At 39.3% G+C, this 26,390-nt stretch overlaps 1 protein-coding gene across 5 annotated transcripts in view; it reads left to right on the top strand.

Moving 5' to 3' along the window:
* CARMIL1 (capping protein regulator and myosin 1 linker 1) overlaps positions 1-26,390 on the top strand; it is a 190,001-nt gene that overhangs the window by 131,437 nt on the left and 32,174 nt on the right. For all 5 annotated transcript variants that reach the window (XM_064431730.1, XM_064431736.1, XM_064431731.1 and 2 more), the window contains 7 exons: positions 3,745-3,838; positions 5,979-6,077; positions 7,800-7,928; positions 8,191-8,322; positions 12,472-12,647; positions 14,600-14,687; positions 17,340-17,489. In XM_064431730.1, coding sequence (XP_064287800.1) covers positions 3,745-3,838; positions 5,979-6,077; positions 7,800-7,928; positions 8,191-8,322; positions 12,472-12,647; positions 14,600-14,687; positions 17,340-17,489 — 868 coding nt within the window. The remainder of the gene's footprint in view (positions 1-3,744; positions 3,839-5,978; positions 6,078-7,799; positions 7,929-8,190; positions 8,323-12,471; positions 12,648-14,599; positions 14,688-17,339; positions 17,490-26,390) is intronic.

The raw sequence follows: 26,390 nt of genomic DNA, 5'->3' as shown, positions 1-26,390 counted from the left end.
TCCATCTCCATCACATTTCTTTATATGTTATTATCACTTTTCTTAAGAGAGAAGAATTACAGATTTAAATTATGCAGCAGTTGAAGTTTTTCACATCATGAAATCCCTCAGGCAGGAGCAAAGGCTCTCTTTAGAAAGTGAATGTAACCTACTATTGCTAGGTCCTAGACACAGTATCTTGTTAAACTGTATAACTACTTAAGGGAGCATCTTAACCCTTGTAGGGGTCATGAGGCTAGAGCTCATAAAGTTACTTGGTTTGTGAAACTATTGTAGTTTATGTACTCGGTTTTGAAATTAATTCAGTTGCACTGATGTGGGAAATTAGATAAATTATGTATAATTAAGTAAATCATCTTGCAGTGATTCCATTGATAGTAGTGAATAATAATTTGCAAAGGTTATTTGTCAACTTGCAGATATTTCTCTGTTAAAGGGCAATAGCATAGGGAAGTCTGGTAGAAGAAGAAATACCCTTGTTTTCTGGTTAGCATCAGCTTTATTTCTCTGTTCTGAAGTGTTTGGATGAGTAAATAGAGAAGGGGTGGAAATCCTGAGGCAAAAGCAAGTAATCTAAACAAAAACACCCCCGGAATGCCACAGTTAATTATGTGACACTGTACTTTTTTGAGGTGACATCTCATTTATTTAACTTGGAAGCTGAGGTCATTTTATGTTGCCTTAAACATTTTTAAATTGTCAAAAACATTGATAATATCACAAATTAAGCTACAAGCATAAAGGTTTAAACATGAAGAGAGGGACTGGCTGAAAACAATTAGGCCATAAACAATCCATCTTGAAGACATTTTGAGAACATTCTTCACCATATGTTTCCTAAAAATACCTGAAGCCATCAGTATTCTGTAGAAAAGAACCATTGCTCAAAATGGAATGAAATATACTGAAGATGTTTGAGGATATGTGTTCTGTGTGTTATTTCAGTTTTAAGAAAAATACTCATCTACCAAACCACAACAAGAAGAAAGGTAGGCTTTAGTTGTATGGGCAGGAGGCTGAGGGGATTTGTAGCAGACTTTGAAACAGGCTGAAGTAATTGGAAGGTTTTTTCTTTCCCCTTCTTCCAGCTTATCTTCATCTGCTTATTGCTATTTGAAAATGTTATTTCTACAAGGGAATTCCAGGAGTGTGACTGTTGGCAGATTTTGCCCTGGGTGTCCCAGACAGGTGGTGTGAAGTGCTGAGAAGATTTTCTGCAGGGTTCCTTAGAGGTGTTAGTTCAGGAGGGCATTTGAGAACAGTGGGCATCCTATTCAGCTTGGCCATTAAGCAGGGACTGGTATCTCTGTAATTTTAATATGAAGATAAACATGTGATTTACAGCCTAGAGCCCCCTCTGTCACAGGACTCTGCAGCATTGTCTCATGTCCATTTCTGAAAGATTTTTTTTTCTATATGGACTGACTGAAGAAGTAGCTGAAGTTCTAATACCTGAGGAGAAATGCTGGAGTTTGTTAGAGTGCTATGAATTCTTCCCTTAGCAGTGATGAGAAACTCACACACCCTGACCTGAAAACCAGATAATCTTATTCCTGTAAGTCTCCACTGCAGCACAGAGCATATATAGTATGTGGATCAGAAGTTACTACAGGGGAAATAATGTGATGCAATGTAGAACTGTTGTCACACATGTTATATCTAGAAGAGGTTTTTGGTACCTCTTTTGGGACATCCTTTACAGTCTTTGAGCACCTCTCTGAAATTTAACATCCTTTAAATACAGGTATTTTGTTGAGTATAGTGATGTCTTAGGAAATTACTGGATTATTGAGTTTGTAGCAAAATGTACTTCTTTACAAGAGACAAGTGGAGTGTTAATAAAAAGGAGATTGGGGGAATATTTTAGACTTCAAGGAAACAGAGAAAAACAAAACATAATGATAAAGTTGAAAAGTGTGCTTTAAATTCTTGTTATTTTCCCCTAAGGGCTAGTAAATTCTTAGGTGAAAATTATAGTGTGTATCTGAAAGCAGCCCAAGTAGAGAGGATTTCCTTCCTCCCTTAGGGTAGTGGTCTTCTAAAGTTTTGCCTCTGTGATTGTGTGTCCATGAAAATCTCCTTTTCATTTGCCCTCCTCCAGCTCTGTGTGTCCATATGTGTGATGGAGGGTGCACTAAGCCTTTGACTAAATTGAATTTAGCATATAACTGCTAGCATGAGAGCTGGCAATTACAGATTTCAATGAATGGGATGCATTAAACGTCAAACAGCTGCAGAGATCCTTAGAAATCTACCTTTTTTTAAAAAAACTAAATAAATACCCCACCTGTCAGGCAATCAGCAAGTTCTGTAATGATCTGTCTTTGAGCTCAGTATCTTTGACATTTAAAAATTCTCCCCATGGTGGTGGACACTGGTTAGTATCACATGAGGACACATAACAGGGTCTGTATAGTTTGCAATGTTCTTTTGAAGGACAAGACTGCTAGAAAAAGGAGTTAATTTTCTACTGACTGATGCAGTAGACAGTTGGGCACTGTGGAAGGACAGGGACTTTGCCTGCCACTGACAGCTATACATCACCATGTTTGCATTGGGGAAGAATCATAAAAGCCTTCCATTATCATTTAAAGTAAAATATTGGGTGTTACCAATGAGGAATTGGTGTGTTAGCTGTTCAGGAGGATGCTGCCCTTTGGAGAATGGTGTTGCATGTGTCCAAGCACCTGGTGGGAGAAGAAGGGAGAGAAGCTTGGAGTTTCACACTATTTAAGGTGTCTGCTGTTGGGAGTAGTGTGGTCTGCTGTCATCAATGGTGGTGACTCAGTTGAAATTGCCAACTTTCAAGTGCTCAAGAATAGAGGGTTCCAAACATATTTGTGTAGCTCTGGATGGAATAGGAACAGACGGTTAGTGGGATGTTTGCAGAAGGAGGAGAAAGAAATGTTTGCAGGAAATAAAGGATTAATTGAAAATAGAAAGAATAATCTCCTTTCCAGGTTTAAAAACTTCCTGCTCTTTTTTTCCCCCCATTTATTCAAGTCTGAAATTGTGTGGACATACCACTGTAGGTGGCATTTTAAGTATAACTGTGTCATGATAATCAGTTTATGTTCTCAGAGTTTAAATGTAATTTTGACTCAGGACCAAACTCCTGTCTTTAATTTCTTATTGCAGCAGATGGACAAAGCTGCAGAAATATTTTGCAAGCAAATAAGGAAAATGCAGGGAGCAGTTGTTTGCATAAAGCAATGTAGAGATGCTATGCTTGTTTTGTCAGCTTTTTATTAAAAATTCAGCAAGTGTATTCAAATTGTTGTAAACATGAGAAGTTATTAAATAGTAAATTTCTAAAACTCGGTCTCTTAGTTGCTATCTGTCTATTACTGAATATTTCTGTTTAGTCATAGATCTGATACAGTTGCCAGCAGGCGCTGATTCTCCCTGTTGTGTTTAAATACACAAAAATAATCTAACCTTGTGCACAGAGGTACAGAGGTCAGCTAGGCTTTTAATCAGCAGCCGCTGGGCATTGACCATGTAACTGTTTTTCAAAATCTACCCCTCTGTCTAGTAGTAAATAAGAATTAGCAGCAAAAAAGAGCATGTATACTTCCAGCTATTCTGCTTAAAAATGTGAAAAATACATTCTTAGTACCTTCCATGGACAAGCTGGATGTACTTTATTTCTCCTTTCTAGGTTATTTTTTCATTAAAAAGTACGATGATTATAAAGAGATACAGTAATTAGATTAACTTTCACCATCTTTTTTTTTCCTTTAGGAATTACACATTGAGATTCATGCCTATACCGATGAATGATGCCTCCCAAGCACTCAAAACAAACCCTGAGAAAACAGAAGAGGCACTGCAAAAGGTATTGCATATGCCACCAATGAACAGAAATAAAACCAGCAAAAATATAGTAATTTTCAGTGACTGAGACTTCATGCTTGGCTGAATAAGAATTCTATGTTGGATTCAAGGATTGTTTGGTTTGCATAGACATATACATGGTAATCAAGTGCTGCAAGAGCTTTTTATTCCACAGAATGCTGGGAGTGAAGGCTGATGGAATGCACTGGTGTAGTGTCAGAATATCATAACTAAACAAATGCAAACCAGACCTGGTATTACTGTGTGCCTGACTATGAAGGAGAGAGTTAGATACTGCATGTTTGTTACATATGTGCCTGTGGGTATTACCAAATGTTTAGAAGTAGTGGTGCACACTTTTTATGTTGGCATAAAAAGCGCAGTCAGCTCTGTACAAGACAAAGGGTGCTCTTCAATTTGAGGGAAGATGAAAACATTTACTGCCTGTGTTTTATATTATACATGTAAAATTCACACACTGTGTTGCCCTAAGTAAGCAATTGCACCAGCATGTTCTTCTTTTGGATGAAAAGGTGTTGACAGTATCTGTAGTGTTCCACTTGCCTGAGTTATAAAACTCCCAGCTGAGTTTTAATGTGATAGATCTTGCAAGCTCTAAACAAGCCTCCTGCTCAATAAGGAAGAATGCATTTCACATCTCTTTAATGAGCAGTTTTCCTTCAGCCAGGGTAAGGCCATAAAAATGTTATAAATAGTTCTTACAGATAAATGTGATTAAAAAGCAAATGTCTATTATCCATGTTTTCATTAATTTGAGTATCACAGGGAGAAGTGCTGGTAGTTAGTATATTTTTCTTTGATGCATGAAAATTCTCTCAATTCTTCTTTTAAAAATCTGATTCATGGGGGATGGAAGTATTTCTTACATCTCATTTAATATAATTGGCCTGGTTCACATCTAGACTGGTAGGTGCATTTCTGAAAAAAATACTGGGAAGCTTCTGGCCATGGGGATTTAGATTCTGTGTGTTAATTAGGCACTATGTACAAAGAGCATTTCCTTTTATTCATATCAAGGTTGCTAAAACTGTTAGACCCTGAGTTTGTTTTAATGTGTGGTTCAGGCTTTCTTCACACAACATGAGGAAGTTACCTCCTAGAAAAGGTATCAGTGTCAGGAGTGGTGCTGTGATCACAACACAGGTGATTCCCTGCAGGTAGGGATGCAAGCCTCCCTGCATGGACTGAGCCTGGTGCCAGGACAACTGCACTGACTGACTGATGGACACAGCAGCCACCTCTCAAGCTCTGGTGTCTCTGCAGCACACTTGGCTTGGGGCGGGCAAACTGGATAAACCTGGGGATTTGCTCTGGGACATGGTCAGATGTTGCAGTTCTTGCTGCTGCCAACTTAGAGGCAACTATCCCCACTGATCTCAGCCTCACAACCTGCTGACCACTCCACTCATCCTTTCCTCCCCTCTCTCTTTCAGACCAGATCCATCACCTTTGATGAACCTTGAACAGTTTGTTAATAGGTGTTTTTGGTTTCACCAAGTTTGATAAGAGCAGGGTTAGGGGGTTACTCTGTGTGCCACAAAGCTGGCTGATGGTGGGTGTGTACTGCTGGTGGCCTGTCAGCAGAAATCAGTTGTCTCTAAAGAGCACTTCTGTACTGCTTAGCTTTAATTAACCAACAGGTGAACTGAGGCTGCACTATCACTTAGGCATTTTTAGATAGTTTATTTTCTCTTCAGACATACTGCTATTCAAATCTGTGTCTTTGCAGCGAGCCAAAACAGAAATGAATCAAATATCTTGAGTCATCATGATCTCTACAACACCTATGAGTTAAGAGTACTTTCAAATGTTTCTCAAACCAGGATCTAATCCTTTGTCAGCATAACTTGCTAAATTGTTCAAAATAGAATACTCTTTCATAAAACATTGGCAAAACCACAATGTTTAGCCATCTTTCACTAGTTTGTAAGTGAATTAGTATTTATGCATGTGGTTATTAAGCACCAAGGCACACAAAACAAAGTTTGCGGATGATAAACAAATAATTAGGCAACTTTTCTTGTCAATCCCCAATTCTGACACAGCAGCAACATTGAAAACAAATTACAATGTGAAGAGTCAAATCAGTTTCCTAATCTGACTTTTTTTTTTTTTTTTAGATAGAAAACTACTTGCTTCGTAACCATGAGACCAGGAAGTACCTACAGGAGCAAGCATATCGGCTGCAGCAAGGCATTGTCACTAGCACCACTCAGCAGGTGGGAATTTGTTACTTAATGGACATCTCAGTGCCTAAAATCTGCTTGGGGAGGAAGTTCTCTCTCATTCAGAGTTCTTTTAAGATGTGCCTCGTGGGTTATACTGTTTCCTAAGAAATAATAATTATCAATAACAATGTATTTGGAAGCAAAGCATGTGTGAGATGAAGGTCTTCTATGCAGCAGTACCATGTAGAGAAAGACCCAAGGTATTACCAAGGAAACTACTGCTGAAACCAGGAACAGTTTGGTTTGCTTGTGCTCTACCTGTGTTATTAAAATTAAACAGGACAGTGTTTTGTTACTGGAACCTGAAATTGTACTCTAACCTCTTGAGAGAGAAAATGGTATATGAAGATATACTGGCACTAAAAACTGCAAGAGCAGTTGTTTTATTCTAGTAATTTTTCTGTTCCAGTGCCACTTTGCCCCCTCCCCCGACCCCCCTGGGTTAATAATCTCTATATGAAATAAGTTCAGATTTTTTTATACCTTGTTTGTTTTAGTTGTGATTTTCGCCACCACCACATACACATCAAATGTCAGGAAATGTAATTTAGTGTTATTTTGAAATAAAGTTACTGATTTCTGTACTAAATTGTGTACAATAGGGATGGATTTTAAAAACAGTTTTAAAAGAGAGCTGAAAAAGACTCTCTAGTATGATAGAATTGTATTATTATTCCCAGAGTGTATTTTTTTCCTGTCCAGATGTCCCAACGAGACTTTCTACTGTCTAATAATTAATTAGCTTTTTGTACTTGTAAAAAAACTACCCACCCAAAACCCTTTGAAGAGAAAGATTCATGTGGGGATCCGAAAGGGAGCATGCTGTGAAATTATTTCAGTTCTCATTGCTAATGATATAAGATGCTAGAACTGTAGACTTTATATGATGGTGTGTGCACTCAGATGTTGCTTCAAAATGTCAAATAGCCAGTTCTGATGTATGCTAAGTGGGCTGATAAAGACTTTTAACTATTGTATCTCCCTGCCTCATATATCTTAATCAAAGCTGACTGTGTGTCAGGCATTCTTAGTGGTTTGTCTTGTAAGATACAGATATACCACCTGCCCTGCATTTGCAGCGTGTTGAATGAACTGTCTCGCGGGTACAGATTAAGTTCAATTTATCCCACTGTGAAATCTCGGATGGAAACTTCTGCTTTGATAGTTTTAATTCCCTTGCAACTAGGAATATTTACATTTTAAAAGAATACTGCAGAAGACTGCGCAGTTGCGTTTTGCTTCGACAGGAGAAATCGCTGTTAGTGTTTGTTGAATGGGTAGTGACAGAGTTTTCTTTTAAGTCTGAACTTCTTTAAAAATTCAGAGGCCTTTAGACTATAGTCTTAGGTATATAAAAAACATTTTCAGCATTAAATTTGATCCAAAAACCAGAGTAACGCTTAAATAGGATAACTTGTTGATTATTTGCAGTTATCTTGGAGGTTACTGTGGGAGAAATATTCCACAGCATTTCTTTTTCCTGATGGTAAAGTTTTATTTATTTTTGCAATGCTTAGGGTGTCTTTATGAGATGTAGTTTTTTCCTTCAATAGTATTGACATACTGCCAAGGTCTTATCATGCCTTTCCAGGTTTTTATATTGTCACTGCAAATCTCATCATGCTACTATTGATTTCCTACCTGGACTGGATTAAGCTTGTGTTTAACCAACATTCTGATGTTTTCTTTTTTGTATTTCTTTTGTTCAAGTAGATGATTGACAGAATATGTGTAAAAGTGCAAGATCATCTCAACTCTTTAAGAAACTGTGGTGTGGATGCTGTACAGGAGGATGTCAAATGTGCGGAACGGCTGATGCGGGATGCTAAGAACTCCAAAACAGTAAGCCTTTCCCAGCATGCTGGCAGTGCTGAGAGCAGTTCTGTGTGTGCTTGCAGCTTTTCTCTTTTTGGGCAGTGAAAATAATAATATGTGTCACAAGAGAGTATGTTCTTCAGAGGACCAGCTATAGGTAGTATTTAAAGTGTTAAGATAATTCTAATTTATGAAGACTTTGATTTAGCCAAAGACATTTCCTGTCGTTTGTCCTGGTTTGGAGACAATGGTGAGCCTATTTTCTGAAGGTACTCTTCCTGTCTTACAGCTCTTACCAAATCTGTATCACCTCGGTGGAGCTTCGTGGGCAGGAGCAAATGGTTCACTCTCCAATCCAATCCAAGAGACACTTGAATCCATGGCTGGAGAAGTCACAAGGGTAGTGGACGAGCAACTTAAGGTCTGTAGACAGATGTGTTACCATCTCTCTCACATGCAGAAATAACTAAATCTGAGGTTTTCTGTTGCTAAATGCTTTTTTTTCTAAGTAGATTTGTATGTAAGCTAGCTGTCTTTCCATTATTAATTTCTTATAACTTTGGGCTGTGTAATTTGGATTCTTTTCCCAGTTGGAATAAAATAAAAAGTTGCTTTAATGTTTTCAGTGGGCAGAAGGAGCACATACTGTTTATCATCTTTTCTCATCTGCTAGAAGGGAAAGACTAATCAATTGCTCCTTCAGCCTTTTATAGAGACATTTCTCAAGCACCCTAAGAAGCCTCATGCCCTGGAGGAAAGTGCTCAGTAGTTAAGGAGTCCTAGTAGAGTGAAAGCTGCTTTTTTATAGGGTCCATGGCAGATTTATTTTCTTAGTGGTCACTTTTGAACCTGATGCAGGATTTCCACTTTACTGTTTGATTTGGGTAAATTGTAGGTATTTACAGTGCCCAAAAAACTGGTACAGGCAGCTTTACAGGAAATCTTTTCACAAGCTGCCTGTCAAACCTCAGCTCTTGAAATATATGTCATTGATCTGTCAATGTTCTCACCTGTGTGCTCAGCCAGCTCCTGCTCAGAAACTTGCACCTTCTGTTATGTTTGCTCTTCCTGTGTAACGAGCAAAGAGCCATCCACAGAGAATGTGCAAAGGTATCAGTCCAGGAAGAAAACAAGGTGGAGAAATTTTAACAACAATTGGGATCTGTATGGAAGCTGATGAATTTAAAAATATGGGTATGGGGCAGCTCAGATCAACTTCTGTTTGTGACTAAACTGCTTTGTGTACTGCAGTATTTAAACACTTTACAACCTTCCTCTTCAGATTCTTTGATCTTTCAATTGAAACATGAAAATGCTTCAATCAGTGGGAATATATTGAAGAACAATAATAATGCCATATTACTAATTACTTTTTTGAAATTAAAAAGTTAATGAGGATGAAAATGATGCTCTATTTTTAGTATGTTTCTCCCTTTCCCCATTATATGAAATAAGGTGAAGATTTCTGCAGACATGAGTTATCCATAAGATTCTTCCCAGTGGAACCTCTGGGGTATTATTGGCACAAGAGTAGTCAAGTCAGCCCTTAGTGCTGAGCTTATGCACTTATTTAAGTTCATCTTGGAGAGTCTTACAGAGGGTGAAAAAAAGCGCCACTTCAGCATTTGGAATGTTCCTGAATTAATGTGTCTTCCATTTACACTTTTATGCATTTACAACAAAAGGCACTTTAGCTCAACCATTCTAACTTTTACATTTACTTTTGATCTGTGTGGCATTCATGTTTCAGTGGCTTACAAAAAACTGTAAGTCATAATGCTCTTTGTGTACTCCAGCACTCATTTTTATTAATTTTCACTTAAGGTGAACTTAAGTTCTATGCATGGAAGAGGAAGTGTTGAACATGGAGTAGAATTATTTTTATCCCCCAGTTGTTTAGGTCAATTCAAAATATCATAAGCAGTTTATTATTTGTAAAGATAGATAAGGGAGCTCACATAAGGACAATTCTTTTTGTAATTGTTGAGGGGAAAAAATCCTGTGTGCTGTAAGAGGAGTTTTGATTTTTAGTTTCCATAGCAACCAGAGTGTGATTCTAAAAAGAAGTTTGGAAATTGGTTAAAGGCAATGAGCATATTTTAAGTAAATAAGATTTTTTTTCCTTTTTTTTTTCCCAACTCAAGGAAAGGAAGAAGGGTGAAGAAAGGAGTTAGAGTAATGAAAAACATTATATTGAAATCAGTTGAGTTGACCAGAGGAGAAATTATAGCAAGACCCTTGCCTTTTTCTTCTCCTGCTGGTGTCACTGTGGACACACAGAACCCGGAGATGCATTATTCAGTCAGTAAAGGCCCAATGGAAAATAAGCAAGACAAGTGGAACCTATACAAACACGATTGTTTTGTAATGATAGGAGTGCTCAAAATATTCTTCCTAAATTTTTCCCTGGAGCAAAGGGTCTGTTGGCTCCATCACCTGTTCCATTTTTTATTTTGTTACCATTATTCTTCAGTCCTTTTCCTCACTGTATCATTCTCCTGAATGTTAAGATTCTTTGACTGTGGGTAGTATTTTGTTCTCTTCTTTTACCTGGTACTTGCAGCCCTGTGACTGAAGTGTGTGCGCTTTCACAGTCAATATTGGTAGCTTTCCATCAGTGAAAGGCTTGGGCATGGAATTAGGAGGCGAGGAAAGTTTTCTGTAGATACCTTCTATAGATAATGGTCATGTGAAATCAACAGCTAAAATCCATCAGTAAAGAAATTATGTTCAGTTGTGCAATGAAAGATAAGATCCAAACCTTATTTTACTTTTAAATTGCACATTCTCTCAGTTTTTTTGAATAAAAATTGATTTTGGAAATTTCAGGAAAGGTCTAGTTTTTCCTGCTACTTCACAGTGATGCCTTCTCAGAGCATTTTTTCACATGATCCATTTTGAAAGACCCTGCTTAGACTGCAATTGTAATTCAGCATAGCAAGTCTATCACTTTTATGATTGTGATTCATCAGTAACTCTTGAGAGGCCAGGGAATTTTTTCACAATAAACTGCACAATTGCACCAGTGAATAGATGCTATGGAAAAATGGATATGTCAGGAACTCTCATTAGTAGTTTACTTGGCTCAGTGTTCTCTAACATTCAAGTTCTTCATCCCCCATGGGGATATGGCCACAGAGGCTTGAAAGTCTCTTCATTAGTCATGCTGCCCCAGAATCTGCTCGAGGACTGAAGAAGGGGGTGTGGGAAGAGTTCTTAAAGGGCATCCTGAGAACCCAGCAACAAGATATATTATGAGCTGTAATGACAGTTGTCCCTTTTTACTCTAAGTCAATTGTTGCAAAGATTGGATTTTCCTGTACACTGTGGCTGCTTCATGTTGCTTTGTTGGTTTTTTCCAGACTGTAAAAGCTACAGAGTGAAAGATGCTGCTTTGAATCACTGAAATTTTTATGCAGCAATGGTGTTTTTTTCTTGCTCATTGTCTGCATAAAGAAATTGCTAGTTATGGTAGGGCTGTGCAAAGAGAAAAAAGCTCTGATACAATGGAATTGAATTTGCAGTCACACACCTGTGATATGGGATTGAGAAGAAAAAGGAAATCAGTAGTGTTTTCAAGGGGTGCAGTTCTTATTTTTGTAGAATTTACAGATGCCTAGGTAAGATCTAGGCTTACCTAGTACACCATTCCAAGGATATGTTATTTCTTTTATTATTTGTAAGTACCTTTTTTGGTTTGGTTATCAACCCTCATTCTTATCAGAGAAAAGTTGGCCCATTTCAGTAAACTGGGCTCTGGCTTGTTCCCTATTTTTTTCTACCCTCCTTTGGATTTTTCCTGTGAGGGTGGCCATGCACTGCAACAGGCTGCCTGAAGTGGGTGTGGAGTCTCCCTCACCGGAGATACTCAAAAACTGTCTGCACACAATTCTGTGCCATGTGCTCCAGGGAAACCTGGAGCAGGGAGGTTGGACTAGATGACCTTCAGTGGTGCCTCCCAACCTTTCACCCATTCTGTGGTTCTGTGTGAATAAGAATTGTTGGCTATATCTAAAGTTTGCTGTAGAGTTACATGTATATAAATGAGAACCATATAAAGGTTTGCATGCCAGCTGCAGATCATGCTTGTAGCTACTTCTTAATATTCAGCTGGTATATTCCAGCCATCTACAGCCTGCTGAGTTCTCAGGATCTCTCTTCCTCATTTACTGATTCTTCTTTACAAATTGGCAGGTCTGGAGCACTGATGAAAATTGGTGATTCAGGGCACAGTTTAGAGGGAAAGCAGCTGCTGCAGAGCATCCACTGCAGTGGTGGGTGCACAAGGGAAGCTAATTTGTTCTGACAGTTCAACGCACAGAGATGTAAATGTTTCATATTTGAAAAGGCAAACAAGTACAGTCGTGGGTCATTTTCAGAACAAGTGTTTTGATTCTCAAAGCTATATTTTGTAAAATGTCTTATATTGCAGCTGGATGCAAAATAGAAAGCAGGAAGAGTTGTAAAAACTACAAGTCTAAAAGTGTCATATTCAACAGAATAATGTTGTCACCTCCCAGCTAAAGCAAATCCCAGGCTCTAATGTTATTTTTTGCTTTCTGTGCTGCAGACACTCCTTGAGTCTATGGTGGATGCAGCAGAAAACCTTTGCCCAAACGTAATGAAGAAGGCTCGCATCCGCGAAGACCTCATTGAGGCCAGCACCGAGAAGATTTCCATCCCACGCACTTTTGTAAAAAATGTCCTCTTGGAGCAATCTGGAATTGATATCCTCAATAAAATTAGGTACTTTAGGAGGCTAATCTAACAAAATTGGAATTTGGATTTTGGGTTGTGTGTTTGCGTAGTAGAAGAATTTTGGAATGCTTTTGTGACTCACAAGAAACTATATTATGGCATTCAAAGAGCAGGAAATTGTCCTATAGGTCTGAGAACTTAGATTCATATATTTGGAATCTCTAGGGATGTTAACTAAGATCATTAATGCATATGTTCTCTTATTTAGTGAAAGATTTGGTTTGTAGTAAACAAATAATGTTTTCATAACTGATAACACTTTATTTTCTCACTTAACACTGGATTAATGTAATAGAAGGAAATGACACTATTTGCTTTGAGTAGTATCAGTGCTTTGTCTTTTGTTACATTTGGTCTTGTCCTATAGCTGTAGCAATCACTTTAAGACTTTATGTGGGAGCTGTGCACAGCAGACAGACATACTTAAAAAATGGAAACTTGGATATTGAAACCACAAACCTGGAGCAGAAACCATTACCCTAAATAACTCTTAGTTTGTCCTGTAAAAAACAAAGAGGCTTTTACCTGACCTTTTACTCCTTTTTTTTCATATTGAATGTATACCAGAGAATATATTTACACAGTATAATGTGGTTAACGTGTACTTTAACCTTTTCAGTTCCTTTCTGCCTGATGCTGGAAAAGCATAACATTTTGCATTGAGATGCTAATATCTTTGAGGAGGAAGGAAACAGTTTTGTAAAGTACAGCAAAATAGGCAGGAAAAGGTGTTGAAGACTTTAGCTATATCTTCAGAGTGTTTAAAGTGGTTCAGGGAGTAAGTTTTCTTCACTTCAGTCCTATCAAATAAATCTTGGCCCCAGGGCAATAATACTGCCTCTTCTACTTGTAGAAGCTGGAACTGTCAGTGAAGTGAGGGTGCCACATTGTGATCTTTCTTGCCTTATATTATTTGAAATTAATTTTCCTAGTTGAGGGAGATTCCTTCACTTCCATTCTCTTCCCACTGTGGCTTGGCCACCATTCTACCTCCCTATGAATTTCATTGCATTTCCAGTGAATGGCTTACCTTTTTCACCAGGCTCTCTGCAGCAGTAATGCTAGCCTCAGACAGAAATAGCTTTGTTAATCCAATACAGCTCAGTCCACATATAAAAACCGTAAACAAAAATCATGTCACTTGCTGGCAAATGCCAAGTGAAAGAGTTGGTGTTTAAAGCAGAGGCAGCAGAGGTGGAGCTTTGGGCTGCAGCTCAGGCAGTCGTGTTTGTTGGCTCCACATCAGCTGCCCTCCACTGCCAGAGCATTTGGTGCTGTCACCAAAGATGGGACCCCAAGGAAGCAATTCAAGGTACATATTTCCTTGAGGGGGAGTTACTAGGGCAATCTAAGCTCAGCGTCCAGGTGTGGTGGTGTTCCACATATGTCTGTGCAGTGGAAAAATGGCTGACGTGAAGCTCTTGAGACAGAAAGTGGTTACCTAGAGCAAAAGAGAAAGCAAAGTTGTGATGGAATTGGCTGATGGAGCAGCATTGTACACTTGTCCTTACTGGCTGATCAACACAAAAATAACTGAGGAAATGAATGGATTGTAGTTGTTCAGTGGAGTAGTGTTCTATAGGCATCACTGTCCTAATCCCATTCATCTGGGATGCATGATTGGGATGTCTGATTTTAGTGGTGGAGTATTCCTCTCTGAGTTTCACTTATTTTTATTCAACTCTTACCCAGATGTTTTCATTTCATCTCATGGAAAACTGTTAGAAGCAGGTTAAATATGGTACAGAGGCTCCTGTGTTTATTGTGTGATTCATGAGTTTATTTCTGAAACCTGGAGTCATGTATCCTGACACCCTCTAATGTTTTACTTCAAATAAAATGACAGCACAGTGGATAATCGTCACACTGTTGAATGTGTAATAAAGACTAAAATCTCCTGAGTGAATTAAGAAGTTCTCTCATTTTTAATCCTCACACAGTGAAGTAAAGCTGACAGTGGCTTCTTTCCTGTCTGACCGAGTTGTAGATGAAATCCTGGATGCACTTTCCCATTGCCACCACAAACTGGTGAGTTTTTTCTTGGTGGATATCTAATATGTCAGATCTCAACAATGCCATTTATATTCATAACTTCTTCAGTTTCTCCTTTGACAGCTCTATTTTGAAATTGGTCTTATTTTCGTTGACATCCTGACATCTTTTGAAATATAATTTTGGGGCTCTTGCCTCTTTGCTGTAAGAAAGATGCAGCCTTGGAAGAGATGTGTTATATACTTGTCCTATTATCTTTTGAGCTGTTGTCAGATCTAGAAGTAAAAATGCCATCAGAATGCAGTATTGAGTTGTTAGTTAAGAGCACTTCTCGTATTTATCAAGGTGAGAGTATAAGGCTTGGTTGCTCTTGAAATGAGAGGTAAGATTTAATTCTTTAGAACTCTTCAGGTACTGCTGAGACCTTGTTCCCTGAATGAGTACATTTTGAGGTTACCTCAGAAATGGAGGTATCAAATTTGAAGAGAAATGAGTTGGAAGGTAGGAGGGGAAGCATTCATACTTGAAGGTCCTGAGCTTCTGGGAGGCACAAATATCTATTACAGAGGTACTTGCCTCTTCGAGAGGAGAAGAAATAAAAAACTGTGTATCCACAGAAAATCTTTTTTGCTTCTAATGCAACAAGGCTTTGTAAGGACAATCCAGTACTCTTTTTTTAAAGAACTTAGTGGGTGGTCGTTCTGATTAAAATTGCTCTTCAGTTCTAATTGAAATTTCACTGGCTTCAACTTGCAGGCTTGATTTTTTCTTAGATGCTTTTCTCCCCAAAATAAGGGAACTATATATATTTGTCTTTATTTCCTCTCTGTGAAAGTTCTCATACACATAAAACAAATCACTCTTTCTGCGTGCCCCCCCCACTTTTTTTTAATGGAAGACTGAGTTACTTGAGTGTGCATCTTTGCAATACAGAGCAGCATTGTGTAAAGGTACAACCTCTGGTATCTGGAGCTATGCAGCAGCAGCAGCCTGCTGTGGGAGAGACCACATGAATGAGCTCCAGTTTGTCCTGGAGGAGGCTCAGCTGGAATGAGTGGTGACTGGGCAGTGTCTGTCTAGTGGTATTGCACAACCTGGGCATGCCCTGGTTCCTGCACAGTACATCATTTTCTCCAGTTTTTGAGTCACTTCACTGAAAATCCTCAGCAATTTTTCCAGCTGTTTAACAAGTCACTTTTAAAACTGTGGTTTCCAGAACCATACAGACTATTTAAGTGTTTTAACCAACATAGTCCACAGGAATGAAATTTTCTCCTGATATTCCTTATCCCTTGTATTTATATAGCCAAGAATATAAGAATTCCTTCCTTTTGTCAAAGTTTCAGTGGCAGCTCATTTTTAGAACAAGGTTTGCTAGACCTTCCTCCCACTAAAGGCTTCTGGCTACTTGTTGTTTTTCACGATTGTGAAATTGGCTAATTACCAGTGCTCTTGGTTTCTAAGGAATGACTGTATATTTTGGGTTGGGTTGATTTGCTTTCTGATCCATTTTGGCCTACATGTCCCTTTCATCATTTAACTCTGTTGTGTTCTGTTAGCTCTAGGTTCTTTGAGATGGTATAGAACTGATGAAAACCTTGAGGAGTACTGATCTCAAAAATGCTGCTAGAGTAACTCCTGTCTAATTTGACACTGTTAATCTTCAACTGACAGCTGCAATCTGAGAGCTGGCAGCTACTTCTTCATACAAAGTGATGCAGTTCTCAGCCAGCTCCTTAAATTGGAGTGTCATGTTCTACTAATTCAACCACCCACAAATATCTGTGTTTGTTGCATTGGCATAGTAGTGTTTGAGGCAACTTTGAAAAATAAACCTTGTTTGACAAGACCTCAGTTTGCCTAATGAGATGACGATTAGCATTAATTATTATTGCAGCTATTTTAGTGTGCTTGAAGATAAATTCATAGCAGCTCTCCAGTTGCTTTTCCTAAGTAGACACCAGACTAAATGAGCTGTAATTGACTCAGGTCATCTGTTGACCTTTCTGATGGTTAACAAAACACCAATCCACTGGTTGTATCACGTTGTGCTGATGTGAAGCAGGGGACTACAGTTCTCCCTAGCTGCCTCTTTGAAGACTTCTGTGACCAACTGATTTGGGACAGCTGATCTTCAAATATTTGCTTTTAGCAGATGTTTGTTTAATATTCTCTTTAGTTATCAAAAGAACTAGAAAATATTTCATCATTTTCATGACATCATGAGCTCACTCCATTCCAAATACAACCCAGGGTGGTTTCTATAACATTCTGTGTGGTCCTAGTAGCAGTTCTTGCTATGCAGGTCTAAAAACAGACTTTACTGTTGCTACAGCTTTTCCCTATCTCTTTCTTCAGTGAAACAGAACTGAGGTATTTAAAATAGTGGGGTTTTTTGTGAATAGCAGATGATAACATTTTGGCCATTGAATAATTATGAAAATTATATTGGCTGGTATTGTACGTGTCTTTGTTAATTAAAAAAGGGTTCAAAAAAAAAAGCTTTCTTTCCACAGTTTTATTTTCTTTATAAGACAAATCCAGTGTGAGGACTAACCAACATAACTGAGCTTTCCTTTTGTACTTGTTCTTCCAGGATTTTTGATCACTGAAATCCTATAAACTTTCTGGTTGGGTTCTCTTTGTCTTTTTTAAGTTTGACTGGTGTGTTCCTGTCTTTATCTCCAGGCTGACCATTTGACCAGACGTGGCAAACCACTGCCACAGCAAGAATCGTTGGAGATTGAGTTAGCTGAAGAAAAGCCCACTAAACGTTCTATGATCACGGTTGAGGAGTTGACAGAGATAGAACGTTTGGAGGATCTGGACACTTGTATGGTAAGACACATTCCACAGCTTGTGTGGTGAAGCACACAGGTAACTAGGGAAGATGCTTTTCAGAGTATCATGTAGCAAATTTGTGGTATCAGGAAACTGAAGTTAGGAATTGGCTTCTAGAAGGAGTAAATGTTAGCTTGGAAGATTTTGTCTGAACTGCATCTTGTTGTTCAGCAGAAGAAAAGCTTTTCCCTTTTCTTCACTTGTTTCCTTGTGCCTGTTCAAGGGCCTTTCCCTTGCATACACTGCTAATACAGTAAACACCTCTTTCATGGGGCACAGTTTCACAGAGGTAATTACTTGGACTATGCTATCCTTTGACAACATGCTGCTTTCTGCCTTTGTCTTTCTTCTACTTAGGTTTCTTTCACCTGTGACAAAAAATATTTCTGCCTGAAAGTTACTGACCATGATCAGAAGTTGATTTATGTGTGACTTTAGTATAAAGGTGGCCCTGTGCCATATCATCATCCTTACAAGATGTGAACCCACATGATTGCAAATATAACTGTTCTCAATCTCAAATTCCCCTCCACCCAGCTCAGTCTGTTGGGGAACTTTACTGTGGACAGGAACTTCAGGAAGTGCTTCACTATTAAAAATTAGTCAGTCAAATAGGTGGTCACTCCTGCAAGGGGTGAGCTTTCTGCTCTACCTTCCTACCTGATTCCTTGGCCATGAGCTTTCACCAGAAGCTAAGATAGCAGAGAAACTGATAACAGCTTTTTGTAGAAGGTTTGTTGATTCAGGTCCCTGAATAAACGTACTGCAGAGTCAGAAAGCACAGGAGAAGGAGCAGCAGGGCTGCTGCTATCTATCTCCAGCAGCTATCTGTTGGTCTCATTTGTCTGTAAAACAAAAGCACGCCTTCATTACAAATACCAGCTTAAAATAGGTTCTCTCTCCCTTCCAAATCTCCTGTTTCACTGAGTGCTGGTTTGAGACAATATTTGTCTGAGCATCACAAATCCCTGTGAGGTTTGTGGTGTTGATTACATCATCTAGTTCATCATTGGTACTATCATGTTCCAGAAGCTTTCTGTGGCCAACATTCAGTAATCATTTTGTGCCCTAGCTGCTATGGGAGAGACATCCCAGTAAAATGTGTGGCATCTGAACACTGTACCTGTAAGTTGTTTTTGCATGTTGGCTTCATATATAGAAAACTAAACTAAAGGCTTGTTTTGGCATCCCACACTCTGCCTTTAAATTTATTCTTGCATCCCGTTAAGGATAGTAACACTGGAAATGTAAAAAATAGCTCCTGTCTTCATCTCATATCACTGTGGTTATACGAAAGCATCATATCACTCCGCTGTTATCTTTCATATTAAAATAATGGAAATGTGATGCTGCTTACATTCTCTAAAAAATGCATTAGATGCTAACTGTACTTATCTTCAGAAGTGTTTATATGTCTTCATTCTCTTCATTCACCTTCATCTTGCACAGAGATTCAAATACCTTTGTGACCCAGATTCTCATCAATATCTAATTTCTGAAGAGAATGAGCATCAAATAAACATGAGACAGTAATCTTAGTCAGTGCTAAAAGATCCATTTATTAAAATCTGTAATCCATATTTGGGAGCTGCTTTTTGCATCCTGACTGCCAATGATGTTGCTTGCTGTTGTAAAAAATATACAGATAAATAGATGAATTTATAGAATAGTTTGGGCCAGAAGGGACATGAAAGATCATGTTCTGTGGACAGGAACATCTTTTATTAGACCTGGTTTCTCAGAGCACAATGCAATTTTGGCCTTGGACACTTTCAGGAACAGGGCATCCATAACTTCTCTGGGCAACCTGTTCCAGTGCCTCATCACCGTCATAGTAAAGAATTTCTTCCTAATATTCTCATCAAAATCCACCCTCTTTCAGTTGAAGCCTTTTCTCCTTTTTTCTATCACTACATGCCCTTGCAAAAAATCCTGCCTTTTGTAGGTCTCCTTTAGGTACTGTTGTAAAAGTCTCCCTGGAGCCTTCTCTAGGCTGAGCAACCCCAGCTCCTTCAGCCTGTCTTCATAGGAGAGGTGCTCCAGCACTCTGATCATCCTCATGGCCTCATCTGGACTCATTCCAGCAGGTCTATGTCCTTAAACTGGGGGCCTCAGAGCTGGAACACAGCACTCCAGGTGGTTCTCACAAGAAGAGTAGAGGGGCTGAATCCCCTCCCTCACTCTGCTGCCCACTTTGATTTTGTTACAGCCCAGGATACAATTGGCTTTCTGGGATGTGAATGCATGTTGTCAGATCTTGTCGAGCTTCCCATCCACAAACACCCCCAAGTCTTTCTCCTCAGGGCTGCTCTCAATCCAATCTCCGCCCAGCCTGTGTTTGTGCTTAGGATTGCCCCAACCCACATGCAGGACTTAGCACTTGGCTTTGTTGGAATTTAGCATTGACACAATGACACAGCTCCAAAAGCCTGAGCGATACAGGGATTTTTACTGAGCTAGTGTTCACACTGGGTTTCTTGCAACTAAAAGTACTTTAAGAATGCATCTTCTGTGTGGAGTTAGTAACTTCAAAGAGAGCTCTTTCCGAGTGATTCACTTTAGCTATGGGAAAATCCACAGAGTTCGGATATTCTCTTGATAAACATAACCTTATTTGTGGCAGCTTTTAAGTGTCACACAGGTATTTTTGTGGAAATAAGGAACCCTCTGAAAGGGGCATCAGCCAATGCTCTATGACCTGGTCAGTGCAGGACACAGATATGTTGCTGAGAGATTTTATTAGAAAGAGAAGCATATGGTTTTATGAGCTATAATTGGGAACCTAATTTATTTTGATTAATTTTAATCTTAAATGCAAAATAGAGATTTAGATATTGCTTCCAAAGTGGCATTAGTCCAGGACTCTGCCTTGCTTTGTCATTGGAAATCCTTAAGCAGATCTCAGCCTTTTGATTAGATGCACCTGGCTGTGTGTTAGGCAAAGCTTAAACCTGAAACCTTGAATTGCAGCTTGGTATTGTGCTTGTTTGGGAGCCTAACCTCCTATAGCCAAAAGTATTTGGAAAATAGGATGAGGCTGATTGCTGGGATGCCAGAGAAAAGACGCCTATTCTAAGCCCAGCCTTGCTCCAGCTGGCTGTCAAGATGTGTTGGGAAGAAGAGATTTTGGTCATGAAGGAGAGGCACTGAGCTTGGACCACCATCTGGGAGAAGCTGTTTCCCATTTGCAAAACAGGATTTGTTTTGCAAACCCTCATTATCTCCATCAATTCTTTGTTCTTGTTTTCTTCATCAAGCCTATTTATGGTCAGTATTTTGGCTGGGGTAAACCATACAGGCTCATGTTGTTATTTACCAGCTTCACTTGGAGCTAGATTTCAATAATGTGGGGAAAAACTGGATCTGGATTCACATTTGACTGTGGTTGTAGGTAGATTGTATATCACTGAAGCTATATGAGTGACTGGGAGTGAGATGGATGTACTGATAATAAAGCGTTTATGAGCTATTTGTTTTTATGTATGGATTGAAAGCCGAATACAGAAAAGTTTGGAACACTTGGACTGGCAGCAAAGGGATCTGAAACCTCTGTTGCTGTTGACAGAGGGAACAGACAGGCAGTATTTCATAGCCTGCCCACCTATTGTCTAGCAGAGTGCAGGGTGGCTGTGGCTGGGAGGATTTTCCTGACAAAGAAATTTAGATATGTATAAACAACACAGACAAGACAGAACGAAATATCACAAATGGGCTCATGAAATGCATCACTGAAAAATAGGCTCTTACATGTCATTTCTAATATTTTCTGTTGTGGGAATTAGGACTTCCTAAATACCAAACTCTGCAGTTAACACTTATTGGCTTCAGCTTAGGGTAAGTTTCTCATCCAGCCTTTAACAGTGGCCTGAGAGCCCATAATATGAAAGACTTGTCAGACATGCCAGTATTTGCCAGTCTGTTAAATGAGTTGTGAAGAACACTGGGAGCAATTGAGTGGTCCAGCGTAGGATGAGATTGCTGGAACATTACACATCCAAGAGTTTCTGATCTCCCTGAGCTGCACTACAGTAAATTGATGCTTCTCTAATCTACAGCTGTCTTAGTTGTCTACGTTTGATTAGAGCTGCATTGATGGGAATGAGTCATTACATAAAAGTTGCATGCAACTAAGATGGGAAAAAAAATCTTTATGCAGAAAATTACTTGCTCTTCTCAGATGAAAGGAAAACCCATGGCCTGCTTTTCAGAGCTTAGACTCAGTCATGAATTAAGTTCATAAAATAGTATGGTTTGTCTAAATTTTCCTGTGTGTATATGATGAGTGTGACACATATTCAACTCATGCATGCATTTTAAAACTGTCTTTAAATAATGCTCCCTTTTTTTACTGAGACTGAATATTATGTGTCTTGGTATGTGTGATCATGTAAGTAGGTGCTATCTGATTTTAATTTGCATAATGCTTCTATGTCATGTGCATTAGTACTTTGCAGAAGAAATACTAAATAATGCTCATTCCCCACCAAAAGATAGTGGAGCATCTTTGTTAGATTGTGTTTAACAGCTATTTTCTTAAGGTTTTTTTTACCTATTTGAATGTTATTTTGGCTTCTGGAGTACTAAATAGAGCTCAATAGACTCGAGACACTATCTGAAGACGTTTTGAGAGAAACAGCTTTTCTTTTACTAATAATCCACGTACCCATCTTTTAAAAATATCTCAGCAATATAACTTTATTACTATAGGTAGTAATAAGTGTATAGCCAGGATAAGTATTGTTTTTAGAGCAAAGTATAGGTTATTTATTTTATGAAGAGGTATGGTAGGAAATTGTTCAAAACATGTAAAGCAACTGTAGGTTGCAATACAGAAGTTTGCTTATAGCTCTTCTTTAAAGCATTTCAGTGTAAGATTGAAACACTTGGATGGTAAATTGTGTTTGAAAAAATGCTATTGGCTAAAGGTAATAGTAAAGGACTGCCTGTGATGAATATTGAGTGCTAGCCATTTTTCATATATTTCTAATTTTAACCACCGAAATTGTTCTGTGATTTCAATGGCGGAAAGTTTTAAAAAAAATCTCATTAGCTCTTTTTTGAGAAAAAAAAATCTCAATATATTAAAGTTCTTTATTGTGCAATAGATTTCACCTGTAGAGTAGAGAAGAAAATTTGCAGAAATAGCAAAACACTTGTAGGTTGGTGGCGTATGTTTTTCCTGGCTAGCCATTGTCAAAGATTTAGCAGATGAGTCCTCTATTCATATGAAAACTTATGGCCTTGTGTATTCTGAATGACAATGAGTGTAAGGACCTCAGTGTTTTCAGAGAAAAGGAAAAAATGGCACTCACCAAGAATAAAATTATTGAAAACAAACAAATCAACAACAACAACAAAAAAAAACAAACAAAAAAAAACCCAAAAAAAACCCACAAAAAAAAACAACAAAAAGACCCCAAACTCATAAAGCATCACCTGTAAGCTTTTCTCCCCTGACCCACCCCCAACCCCTGCTCCACTTCCCATCAGCAGCAAGTTTGAATTGAAACAACAGAAACCTCTTCAGTTGCTTTTACTGTCAGAAGGAGGAGATCATGGTGCATACTCAGGAACATGTGCACTGATGCTGTAGGAAGGAAAACCAAAGCACAGCTTCTCTGGTATGCTCTGATTTACTACCAGATCTGATTCTTGCTGCTCTCTATTTACCTGCAACAGAATTGTCTCAAGCATAGACTCAGCTTTTTGGATGAAAGACTGAACACCTATTGCAAATAAACCTGTTTCCTGTTGGACTCTATATCTTCTCCTGCACTATAAATAAAGCTCCAGCTCTGTGACTGACTTAATCCAGCAAAAGTCTTCTTTTTGCTGAAATGAGCATTTCCACTTTCCCCCGTACACAGTTTGCACTTTCCTGCCCACAGCCTCACAACAAACTGGGTGTGGGAATTGATTCAACTGGCAGTTCAGCTTTTCACAGAGGATTTCTTTCCCAGGTTAGTTTACAGACCATCTAGTCCCCTGGTTGAGTCTACAAAACAAATCCTGAGTGGCAGAAACAAGCAGACAGGGATGAGGGCAAAGGCAGCAGCCTGGATGAATGCTGGATTAAATTGATTGTGACACTTGAGTTTCTCTCTTGTATGCATTAGCAGAAATGGGCCTTTGATGTGCAGTAAATACAGCACTCTGTGGGAAGCTAGAAACTGGCATTATGATATGTGAGAGTGTTCTTGGCTTCTGAAAAGACTCACAGGCATGTGAGCAAATCTACTTCAGTGGGAGTCCAGTCATATTTCTGACTCACCCCAAACTAGGACAGTTTATGGAAATATCATCAGGAGGAGCAAAGCACAGTGCCAGAGTCCTCCTTAAGCCTTTCCCTGCACATGCAGTTCTGTGGTTGAGAAGTGCCATACAAAGGGAATCAGTGTGATCAGTTTTCAGAATGTTTTGTTTATTTGCAATTTGTGTTATCCTCATTAGAATTATGAATACATTAATTTTAATAGTGAATATTTATTACCTAGCTTTTCCTGATTTCCTCTGTATATAATTTTGCAGCATCCTCACTGCCCTTACCCATGTTTATTCAATACTTGATACATGTATAGAGTACAGAGTACAGGCTTATGAGGGGTTACATGTTCCCAGCTGAAACCAAAAGAAACCTGGCTTTCAATGTCTTTTCTTGGGTCTCTAAATGGAAGGAAGTGATGCGTAATTTATAGACAGGTTTGGTTTTTTTCTTAACCCAGCTGAGATTTCTTAGAGTTCAAAGCTGTTTCTCATAATCTAGCATTCATTATTGGCACAATATGAAGTAAATGAAGAATGTGATGAACTGCTTAACAGCACTGGATTCATGTTTAAGAAAAACAAAGTAGTATAAATTTGGAGATTGCTTTCTGCCTAGGTTATAGGAAGAACTGTGGAATGCAGCTGCTGGGTATTCTGTTTGGGTGGTGACACCTGTTCCAGGCACTTGTCTTCCTGTAATACTGGTGCCTTAGCAGACCCAGATTTGTGCTGGGGATGGAGAGGAGGGCGTGTAGTTGTGATTTCATCTGGCAGGCAGCTGAACATCACACTCACCTCCCCCACAGTGGGATGCATGAGAGGATCAGAAAAAAAGTAAAAAACTCATGGTTTGAGAAGAAAAACAGTTTAGTGGAGCAGAAAAGGAAGGGGATATAGTAATAACAATGGAAAAATTTGCAAAACAAGTGATACACAATGCAGTTGTTCAGCAGCTGCTGACTGATGCCCAGCCAGACCCTGAGGAGCAGCACCACCCCCTGGCCAATTACCCCTAGCTTTATAAGCTGAGCATGATGCCATATGGTCTGGAATGTCCCTTTGGTCAGCTGGGATCAGCTCTCCTGGCTGTGCCCCCTCACAACTTCTTGTGCACGCCCACTCTCCTTGCTGGCAGGGCTGCATGAGAAGCTGAAAAGTCCTTGATTTAGTGTAAGCACTGCTCAGCAACATTGAAAAGCATCATCATGTTATCAACACTGTTCTCATGCTAAATCCAAAACACAGCACTGTACCAGATGCCAAGAAGAAAATTAACTTGTTCCCAGCTGGGAACAAGAAAGTACTTCCATCCTTTGTGGCAGTAATTGTCTTACTGATGCTGAGTTTCCATTGGTTTACTTCACATGTCATGAAAAAGCCACATGGAGAGGAGAGTTCAGTAACAAACCACTCACTGAAACACCGGTCTTGAGAGCTGAACTTCCCTGCAGGGATTTTAAGAGGGAGTTACTACTAAGAAGTTTTTTCTGTGGTGGACAGAAAGGTCTTGAGTGTGTAGCTGTGCAGTCTGTGGGTAGTGCCAGCCCCAACTGCTCAATCCAACCATTTGCCACTCTGCAGGCAAGAACTTGAATGCCCAGGCTGCCAGCACAGGCATCTCAGCAGGCACCAGCAGCGCTAGCTGTCGTAGGCTGTCACAGCCTGCTGATGGACACCCAGCCACCACTTTGTGCAGAGGTGACTGTCCCTACCTGCATTTGCTTGCCCACTCAGCCAGCAGCTGAATCACCCCAGAATTCACCTACCTGCTGCACGTAGAGTTAACAGGTTATGAGGGCAAAGCTCTTTTGCACAGGTTGGGTCAGGGGGCACCCATGTCATCCCTTTTGCCAGCAGAACCATGGAGTTAGTGTTCAGCACAAACAGATACAGAATCATCTTCCCACAGCCTCTGCTTATAAGAATGTTCTTGTTATTTCCCTGGTTGATCAGCAGGAGCTTCTTTGGAGTAGTTCTTGCCAAAATCTCTACTCTAGAGCCTTTGGCAGAGGCACAACAGCAAGCAGCACGAGAATAACCTGTGATAATGCTGTTTCTGTAGCACACATCTCTTTGCAGCCATGATATGTCACAATTCAATTGGCATCTGGCAAGTTGACCTTCTCAAATGGCTGAGCAGTTTTCTGTATGGGTTGTGTGGTCCTTTCTGCTGCTTTTTTGATTCTTCCAGCATTTCAGATGAACAACTTGGCAAGAGGTACTTAATCTGTGTTGTCTGGGGAAATCTTGTTTACTCTGAAATCTGGAGAGCCTACTGAAAATAGCACAAGCATGAGTCTGTCTCACTAAGAGTGCTTCACAGTTCTTGCTTCACCCAGAAGAACATGAGGCTTGCCACATTTTGCTCTGCAGCACTGATACTTCATATTGCAGGGATAAAGAATAGTTCCTCACAGGAAGAGGGGAGGTAAAGTCTGTGTTAGGGCATGCAGTTACAGAGTACCATTAGGTTTTGCTATATTTTGTCAAGGAAAAGTAGGTTAGGATGAGCTGGGTTACCAGAATTGGAACTTCAAAATAAATAAATAAATGAAATCAAGCATACATACTGCCAAAGGGTCAGAAGACAGCTTCCAAGTCATTAAGTCTTGTCGCTGCTATCATTGACAACTG

The sequence above is a fragment of the Passer domesticus genome, chromosome 1 (assembly GCF_036417665.1).
Source record: "Passer domesticus isolate bPasDom1 chromosome 1, bPasDom1.hap1, whole genome shotgun sequence".
NCBI classification, from domain to species: domain Eukaryota; kingdom Metazoa; phylum Chordata; class Aves; order Passeriformes; family Passeridae; genus Passer; species Passer domesticus.
Note: the sequence above shows the minus strand (reverse complement) of the source record. Positions and strands in the feature narration are given on the sequence as shown.